Raw genomic sequence first — 10,000 nt, forward strand, 5'->3', positions numbered from 1 at the left:
AGGTATTGCGCATAATTTTAATAATTCCTGCAAATGTGGCGAGCGCTTCATTGTAACACGAGAGCAGTCATGTGATCACAGAAAACTGGATGCGAGCTCTGAAATAGGCCTGATTATACACATGAACTGCCCGTCCTCTCCTCAGACTGCTCTTGAAGAAAGGACTTCTCTTTGCTCCTGGATCAGCATTGATCAATCATTCAGATGAGATCCATGCCGAACCGATGGGAATCTTATTGGCTCTAACATTAAGTGAAATGCACCAGAAAGTCTTTCAACAATCAAAGGTGGAACTTTTAATTTCTTTACAGAGTAAATGTATGCTAGAAGTGTTTTTGAATGGGATATTTGTCTGATTTGTACACATAACTATCGTAGTCTGTCTGCATCACTACATCGTACAGACATTACAGGTCACAGCCATCCGATGTTACATTCATCTAAATAAACACAGCCTGTGGCTCTTACAACTATTTGCGGTCATATTTCAGATACCTCAACTAAACTGAGATCATGCGTTTTATTATTTTATTACTGTGTATTCTGTTTGAAATCAAGCTTCTTGTGCTGTAAGCTATTGCAGCAAAGTCACCCTAATGCAAAGACACAAATACACAGAACGAGCAAACGTTTAAGTGAGATTACTGTAATGGTAATTGATTAATGCTTATATGTAAATAAAAGCCTAAATTAAAATCTGTTCATCATATAAGCTAAAGCGAATGTGGTTTTTTTTTTAGAAGATTTAAACCACTTAAAGCTTGAAATAATAATTGCCTTGAAAAAATGAATGGAAAACTAAAACCGAGATATTCAAATATCTGTATGGCAGTATACAGTATGTGGTAGTGTTGCCAATGGTATTGAAAATGATTAAAGTCGTAATGAAATCATGTGTGATGTCAGGCTTAACACTGCTACGAGCAAAATAAACCCCGCCCTTTACTCAATATTCCCCTTCACTTGAAAATACATCACAACACTGAATATAATACTTAATATTTTTCAAGGTATTTTATTGAATTTCAAAATTCCCGTATCATGACCACAAATTCACGTACTTCATCAATAAGATGTGTTTTGTTGAAAGTAGCTATTTTCTACATAGATCTTTGATGAGATTGAATATTTTTTGGTAATTCATTAAATAAATATCGCCGGCTAAAAAGTAACTAGTACTCGGAGTAGTTTTTGGGACGAGTACGTGTCCATGATGGTCAGAAAGGCCATCAGCCTTATCAGCCTGGTAAAGGAGAACATCGAGCGAGCCCAAGCCAAGCAGAACCGGTACCATGACCAGCGTCGCAAACACAGGGGTATAGTTTGAGTACAGACTCATCCTTTATCCAGACCAGACGATAGCTTTATGGCCAAACTTTCAGGCTTAAATCCACTACATTTTCTTTGGTCGCAAAAAAAAAAAAAAACAACAACAAAAAAAACCTTTGCACAGGAAGTGGTGCAGTCAGCGACGGAGAGCTCGTTAGCACAGCGGGCTGATCCACCTGCTAATGAGCACGTCAGGAAGAAAGTCGAAAGTGTGGATCATTTTGAAAGGATAAAGGATGACCCCAAAAAGGATGTCTGCAAACTCATCGATCATGTCTCATTTTAAACAAGCAAGTAGGCTGTTAGGCTACTAACTATTTTAAATGTTAATGTGCGGTGGTATATTAGGCGCTTATCCAAGCTTTCTTCAGAGTGTGGAAGTTAAATCATACCGACATCATGTTTAACTTAATGAGCATTTCAGGCTCATCCACTATACTACTGCGAAGAGGACTCGTCAGCTTCAGCTTCACGGCCGACACCGACTCAGCCAACTCTTGACATCAAACCCCATCTTACCGAGAAACAAGAGAGACATTACGGACAAAACGGCTGACTTCACTGCACTTGACATGAGACCCGTCAGCACTGTCAGCGGTGAGGGTTTCAATCAAATGATTCAGTTCCTGGAGCCAGGCTACTGAATTCACTAATGTGACAGTCATGCATGCCATAAGCAAATTCAACACAACTAAAGAATTCCTCTTTGAGAAAATTACAAGTTGAACAGCACAACCGACGCGTGGACCTCTAGCCAGATGGAAGCTTACAGGACCATCACTGCACACTTTATTTCTGAAGACTGGCCACTAAATTCATTTGTGCTGGAAACAAGTGTTGGAGGAGCGCCACACAGCTGCCAACATATCAGAGCGACTGAAGTGATGGAGCAATACGAGATACCAGGAGAAGAGAGGCTAGCAGTCGTACACGACAACGCCATTAATACAGTGTGCAGAACTACTCCCTGATCATGCATGCTGGGGCGATGTCAAGGGAGCTCGTTGTGCATCAATGCAGCTCTGAAAACTGATCCGATCTGTCGAAACCACTGCTGCCAGTAAACACCTCGTGGGACATTTTAACAGCTCTGACAGAAACAGAAGCAACAGAATGTGGCTGAACACAAGCTCGGCACGCCTCCTGGAACAGAGATCGCCTGTTAAAGGGTCATGGGAGCACCGTTTCAGCACTGGTTAATTCTCACCAGTTAAAAAAAACCAAACAAACCAGTAGAAGTGGACCTGGTGCGCAGCGGAGTTAGGGGGAAGACAGACTACACACAGCTTCGGGTTCAGACCGTTTCATTTCACTCCCATCGAGTTAAGATTATGAAGTTATGAACGCGCTGTTGCACCTCTGCTAACTTTTAAGGCTTATTCTGCTGCGCTTATATGACGGTTTGTGTCACGGAGCTGTGAAAACAGTTACACTCACGAAGTGAATCAATCACGTCTGTTTCTGATCGAACAAACCAAAAACAAACGCTCTTCGATCCATGCACGTTTGTCTCAGTTAATACACGCGATCCCAGTCTGAAGCGTCTGTCATAGCAAATCAACACATGCTGCTGGGAATAATTAAGTGAAGCGTCTTCTCATAGGATCAGAGCACGCAGTCTCGTGAATAATTAAACAGACACCGACGCTATATTATTTATTTTGTTTGGGAACCTCTGACTAAGAATGATTTTTCATTCGATGTTTCATTTGAAGGCTCGTATAGTTATAACTGTCCATTATTTTTGTAATGTTTTAGTCTGCTGTTGGCCTGTATACACGTGGTCAGAATTGTTGGCATCCTTGGTGAATATGGTCAAAGGCAGCTGTGAAAATAAATGTGCATTGTTAATTCTTTTGATCTTTTATTAAAAATAAAATAAAAAAACACAATCTAAGCTTTCATTGGATAATAAGAATTTAAAATGGGGGGGAAATATCATTATGAATTTTTTTTTTTTTCTCAAATACATGTTGGACACAATTATTGGCACCCCTAGAAATTCTTATGAGTAAAATAGCTCTGAAGTATATTCAAAAATACAGCAGTGATAACAGCACTCCAGGGTGATTATGAACATGTAATTATCCAGCCATGGCTTCCTGTTTCTCAGAAATATAAATAGGTGGGAAAACAAAGCCCAAATTCCCTTAATCATCCATCACAATGAGAAAAAATAAGATTTTTCTGATGTGCAGCAAAAGATAAAAAAAAACAATAAGTGACTGACTCTGTTAGAAATCTTATCCAAACACAAACCTCAAAAACAACACAAAAATGGGTCACTGAGCACAAACCCAAGCTTCTGCTGGTCATTCCAGTCCTCTGACCTGAACCCTGTAGAACATGAGTGACCTGAAGAGAAGAAGCTGTGAATCTAAAGGGTCTGGAGTGATTCTGGATGAAGGAATGGTCTCTGATCTCTCGTCAGGTGTCTCTAACCTCATCAGGCATTATAGGAGAACATTTAGAGCTGTGAAACTGGCAAATGGAGGTTTCAGAAAGTATTGAATAAAAGGGTGCCGTTAATTGTGGCCAATGTGTATAAGAGAAAAAACATTTATTTCATAATGATTTATTTCAGACCATCACAGACTACAAGCCCCTACCACAGGCCTGTGATGACACATCCCTCCCAGATACACTCAACCACTTTTACTCACGGTTTGAAATGCAGAATGACACACCTGCACAAAAACTGCCCACACCCCCCAACGACCAGGCGCTCTGTCTGGACTTTCTAACCAGAAGACCTCAGTCAGTCCGTGTCGGCCACAACACCTCGAGCACTACCACACTGAACACAGGTGCCCCACAAGGCTGTGTGCTCAGCCCGCTGCTCTTCACGCTGCTGACCCACGACTGCACTGCCAAGTCCAGCTCCAACCACATCATCAAGTTTGCTGATGACACAACAGTGGTAGGCCTCATCAGCAACAATGATGAAACGCACTACAGAGAGGAAGTGGCACAGCTGGCTGAATGGTGTGGCACTAACAACCTGTCCCTCAATGTGAGTAAGACAAAAGAGGTTGTGATGGACTTCAGGAGAAACTCCGGTGATCACCCCCCACTGACCATCGACAGCTCGCCTGTGGAGAGAGTCAGCAGCACTAAATTCCTGGGGGTGCACATCACAGAGGATCTCACCTGGACCACCAACACCATGTCACTCTCCAAGAAGGCACAACAGCACCTACACTTCCTCCGCCGGCTGAAAAGAGCAAGTCTCCTCCACCCATCCTCACCACTTTCTACAGGGGCACCATTGAGAGTGTGCTGACCAGCTGCATCACTGTCTGGTACGGAACTGTACTGCAGCAGACCGCAAGACCCTCCAGCGGACAGTGAACACAGCTGCAAGGATCATCGGTGCCCCTCTCCCTCCATCCTGGATATTTTCCTCACACGATGCTCCAGCAAAGCCAATAGTATCGTGAAGGACTCCACACACCCTCCCACAGTCTCTTCCAGCTCCTACCATCAGGAAGACGGTACCGGAGCATCAGAGCCCGCTCTGCCAGACTGCTCAACAGCTTTTTCCCCAGGCTGTGAGAGCCCTGAACTCAAATCACCCCGCCTCTCTGAACCCCCATACAAACCCCTACCTCCTGTAACATGTAACGTGCAATTCAAGTGTGCTACACACAGGTGAGTGGGCCTGTACAAACCACCTGTAGTAGCACACTCTCCTCCTCTATGCACACTAGTCACTTTTCACACACACTGCTGTGTGTACACAAATCCCACAAAAAGACTCAGTAATATATGTATGTTTACATGCTCATGCACTACAATCATCCTGCACTGTTCCCCAGCCAGCTGCTTGAACTCAATGTTTCTCTTCGCACATGTACAGTATTTATCTGAAGCACTCGTATAGTTTGTATTTTTTAGTTTATGTATAGGTAAAACCTTTTTTTTTTTTATATATAGTATATTTATAGTCAAAATCTATCAGTAGGATAGTTGTGTATAGGTTTATATTGTCTTACTCCATTGTTGTATGCCTGTATTTATGTAGCAGCGTGGTCCTGTGAGGCACGGCATCTCGTTCCACTGTATGCCCCGCATGTAGCGGAATGACAATAAAGCTCAACTTGACTTGACGATATTTTCTCCCCATTTTAAATTCTTATTATCCAATGAAAGGTTAGATTTGTGAATTTTTTTAAAATACTACATCAAAAGGATTAACGATGCAGATTCATTTTCACAGCTGCCTGTGATCATGTTTACCAAGAGTGCCGATAATTCTGCGTGTTTGTGTATATATTAGGGGTGTCAATGTTAGCGCGTTAACATGCAATTAATCAAAAGATTTTAATGCATTAATATTTTTTTTAAATGCAAATTAATCGTTTGATGAGGTTTGACCCCAACTTCTTCCCGTCAGCGCAGCGCGGAAGGTTATCTATCATTGAGTGATGAGGGTACAGCAGTGTTGCCAGGGTAACGGCACAAGTGAGCTATTTTGAAAATACAGTCGCGGGAAAAATTACAGAGCCGTGGGTTGCGTTTTTTGGGCTACTTTTATAATGTAGCGCGGCTGCCCAACATGTATATAGACAAATAATAATTAAAATAGATCCTTTTATTAATGTGTATTATACTTGGAATGTATCCCTGGCAACTTAAGAACAGAGAGGCGGTAACATCACAAACAACGTGAGTTTCAGCAGAGCATACATGTTAAGACTTTTACACCGCAGAAATAAACATGACAACAGCCACTATAGATTAGGGATGCAACGATTAAAGATTTTGTTGGTACGATTATAGTCTGAGGAATAATCACGGTTACACGATTATTATGCATGTATTCATTTCACAACATAAAATCACAATAACACTTTAATATCTAAAGAGTGTTTATGATTGCTGCCTTTTGAAACAGAAATAACACCGTAAACAATAATACAGCACAAAAAAAGTACATCTCTCCTATTGGAATTAAAAAACGTGACCTCTGCTCTGTAAACATCCATGTCAGTATTTCCCTTTTGAAAATAATGAATGGAAATAGATCACAAATGTATTTGGTGTTTTCATTTTGTATATTCCTTCTACATTTCTTTTGGACCTGAGGTACAGAACTTGGAAAGATGGTGAAAAATAAATTGACTTATGAATAATACTATAACAGGAATGACTAATATTAACTTTATCCCACAGAGGGCACTGTTACTAATGAGGGGAATAAACTAAACTATTATTGTAATCAACTGTCATCCATACTTATTCATTTTAATAATCTTTATTCATCTGATTTTACATATGGCCTGAGAAAATATCTATTATTTTGGTTTGTGAGATCGAGATCGAGCTGCCCACACAAACATTCAGGAGGACAGAAACGTGTTGTGAACGCTGCCCAGCGACTTTCATTAATAAAATAGCTTATAGAGACTGGATCGCTTCATTATATTAATCAGCAAAGAGGGGGTAAAATGACTGTTTAAATAACTAAACTCAAATCTTCATTGTTTAAAGTGACGCGCAGATGCAGGTAGGCTAATTCACACGCTCTCTCACCGCACTATTTCATCTCTGAAGCGGCAGAATGTTAGAGCTACCGAACGTCGCGTCAGGTGGTCTTTGCCTTCACGTCGTGCATTAAAATCGTTTATTGCACAGGAGAACAGGTTGGCTAGCCGTGCATTATCCCTTAAGTATTCACTCTTTAGCAATTTTTACGGCACTATTTAAATGACGCCCTGGTCATTCTTGGTGTACTCGAAATGCTCCCACACTATCGACTTCAGTCATTTCTCTGGTGGAAATAAAGGATCGCTGTTTGGTTCCTCTGTCATAGTTAATCTAGTAGCCTCCATGTCTCTGATAAGCACGGCATTTTAAGATGGTGCACCGCTAGTGTAGCTTTGTTTTCGTTTTGCTCATGTTTCAACAGTTCCATTCCATACAACAGAAACACTCGGTATAGCGGAGCATTTACGATTAATTAACCGTGACGTTTTAAAGCGCGGTTAATCGTAAAACCAAAATTTCTAAATCCCTGGTAGCCCTTCGGGCAGGTACTCTTCAGATTTTGGTAGCCCGAAAATTAATTTAACTAGCACAAATTAAAAAAAATACCTTTTTTTTTTTTAAATATAGAAAATCAGATAGGAGTTTAAATGTCAATCAAAAATATTTTCAATACCCAAATATCAACAAATATGAAGGAAGGAATCTTATTTCACTATTTACAGGGTATCTGCAGAATTTTTTTAAAATAAATTTAAGGCAATTTATGACCCATTTTAAGAGCTGCACGAGTAAAATGAACAGAATGAGCGAGGTTAGACAATGTCTATGGTAACATACAGTATTGAGCCATAAAATTACATGATTTGCAGTTCAGATACAGGTTTCCACAAAAACAAAAATCTTATACAACATTGTTTCAGGCTATAGACCGTTTTTATGAAAAGGGATAAATCAAGCATATTAATTATTATATTAATTTAAACGAATAAATATTACTGTCTTAATTGTTAAAATTTTTAGAAGGCATAACTTCTCTCTCATTTACAACTCTATGTGTTTGCTGCGTAAAAAGTTGATATCTGCATTGATCTGAGCATAAACAGCAAGAAAGGCTTATTATAAATGCAGATTCACTCTCTGCCACGAGGTGGCGCTTTAGGAGCCTGAGATACTGCGGTTTCCCCGGAAACACTGTACACAAAGCAGCTCTGCGCTCATAAACGCTGCTTTATCAGGAATTATAGTTTAGATGAAATTAAAATGCCAACGACACGTTTCTGAGGACAGTCGGTTCCCTTCAGATACATTCACATAAAGACATCCGCGCCGCGTTTTGACTTGAAACGTGCAGCACTCATATTTATTCAATGACATCGTTGCCTTTTGAAGTTTAATCCAGCCGTATCGCGACTCTTATATTTCCGTCCCCAACTCTTAAGACCTCTTGAAATTATAATTAAGACATTTCTTATACCATTTAACGCATTTAAAACTTTTTATGGCCTTAAGTTTGATACAACTCACTTTCAGAGTTAAGGACCCGCGGGAGGTCTGTGTTTAAGGAGCCCGTCGGGCAGGCGGTGATGTATTTTGGGAGCCCGACTGGAACACAACAGCCCCGGGACTTCAGGCTAGCGATTTTGCGAGCCCTGCATCTATAGCTTTTTTCCCCCCTTTTCATCGCCACCTGTTGCTGTTTTTCATTATCTGCTGTCATTTTCCCATATTAATTCTCATTTTTGGGTGGGCTGTCGGAGTACCCATCCACTAAAAATGTTGAATTTAAGTTTGAAATGACCTAAAATAGATTTGATTGCCTTTGCAACACTCAAATCTGCTCAATGATGCACAACCGCTCCATTCAGCAGAAGCAGCATCACATGACTTACCTCCAGCACACCAGCAGAGCCGTTCACCACCTCAAAGATCCCCGTGTCCTCCAGAGACACCTGCACAACACTACAGTCAGCCCCACAAACACATCCATCTCTACAGACATGAACACAGACACGGGTTTAGACCTTCAGATCTCTCAGCCGGGTCTTGGCGAGGGAGATGTACTCTTGCAGGAGGGAACGATACTTCCCTGCGATGAACGGAGGATGCATTACATGAACCTGAAGAACAAGCAGAGCAATGAAAGGAAATATGAAGGGAGATCTGTCCAAACGGCATCTTAATCAGCGCCAACAAACTCCATGTACACTGCGTGTCTGACCTTTAGGTACTGTGGTGGTTCATAAGGGACGAGATCGGACAGGAACTTCAGGAGAAACACGGTGGACTTCTTGCTTTTAGCATGATAACTGCTGGAGCCACCAAACGACAACTGAAAGAAAGTCACCAGCACTAGATTAAACACCAGGCAGACGAAAATACACAGATTTAAAAACATCTGAAATCCTCAAATTTAGGTGAAGGGTTTAATATGTGGAGACAGATCACAGACTTTAAACCAATCTCTGTATGAGGGAAAGACAGCGGGCCCCTCGAGAGACGCCTGGCGGCCCAACAGGAGCAGCGTGATCATCTTCTCCACATCGTATCCGTCGAACGCTGAGCTCAGCAGCCTGGACAGCAGATCTGAGCACAGACAGACACTGATGAGCGAGCTCTGAGGGAGCGCTGGCTCGTCATGCAGAGGCCGAGGAGCGCTGGCCTGTACCTGTGAGGCAGCGCTGCGTCTGAGAGTGATAGATCAGCAGATGAGACACACACCAGAGAACGTGACGCCAGTTCACCTCATGAGTCTCCAAGACCTGCTGCAGCTGACTCAGCACACGCTCCACACTGAACACAACACACACCTGACACACACCAGACACGGCTCTTACTCCGGGGCTCACAACACGACGTGCAAAGTGAAGCAGCAGCACACTGTTCTGACTCTGCTCCCGTCAGGAGGAACGGCGTCAGAGACACTGCTGGTCTGCGCTTGTGAAGGCAAACCACACTGAACAAGCTCGGGTTACTCTGTGTGTACAGGTGTGTGAAAGTCATTTACCTTACAGAACAGAGCCGTCAGTAACGGAGGGGTTTTAGCAAAGCTCCAGTCGCTCTGTACAGCGATGACATCTGACACTGCACAGATCACAATCACACACGGTTCACACTGCTGCGAAGACAGATCACACCAACACTACCAGTGCACAGCTTCCGAACGGGAAGATTTATAATGCTT

The 10,000-nt window shown here is 42.0% G+C and overlaps 1 protein-coding gene across 1 annotated transcript in view; it reads right to left on the reverse strand.

The window, feature by feature from the left end:
• Window positions 1–10,000, reverse strand: part of LOC131534220 (Fanconi anemia group A protein) — a 55,446-nt gene that overhangs the window by 34,057 nt on the left and 11,389 nt on the right. Inside the window, exons 11-16 of the mRNA XM_058766956.1 lie at window positions 9,824–9,900; window positions 9,485–9,626; window positions 9,269–9,402; window positions 9,038–9,148; window positions 8,841–8,936; window positions 8,709–8,768 (exon numbers count right to left, since the gene is read on the reverse strand). Of these exons, the coding sequence (XP_058622939.1) occupies window positions 8,709–8,768; window positions 8,841–8,936; window positions 9,038–9,148; window positions 9,269–9,402; window positions 9,485–9,626; window positions 9,824–9,900 (620 nt within the window). The remainder of the gene's footprint in view (window positions 1–8,708; window positions 8,769–8,840; window positions 8,937–9,037; window positions 9,149–9,268; window positions 9,403–9,484; window positions 9,627–9,823; window positions 9,901–10,000) is intronic.

Source organism: Onychostoma macrolepis, chromosome 25 (genome assembly GCF_012432095.1).
Source record: "Onychostoma macrolepis isolate SWU-2019 chromosome 25, ASM1243209v1, whole genome shotgun sequence".
NCBI classification, from domain to species: Eukaryota; Metazoa; Chordata; class Actinopteri; order Cypriniformes; family Cyprinidae; genus Onychostoma; species Onychostoma macrolepis.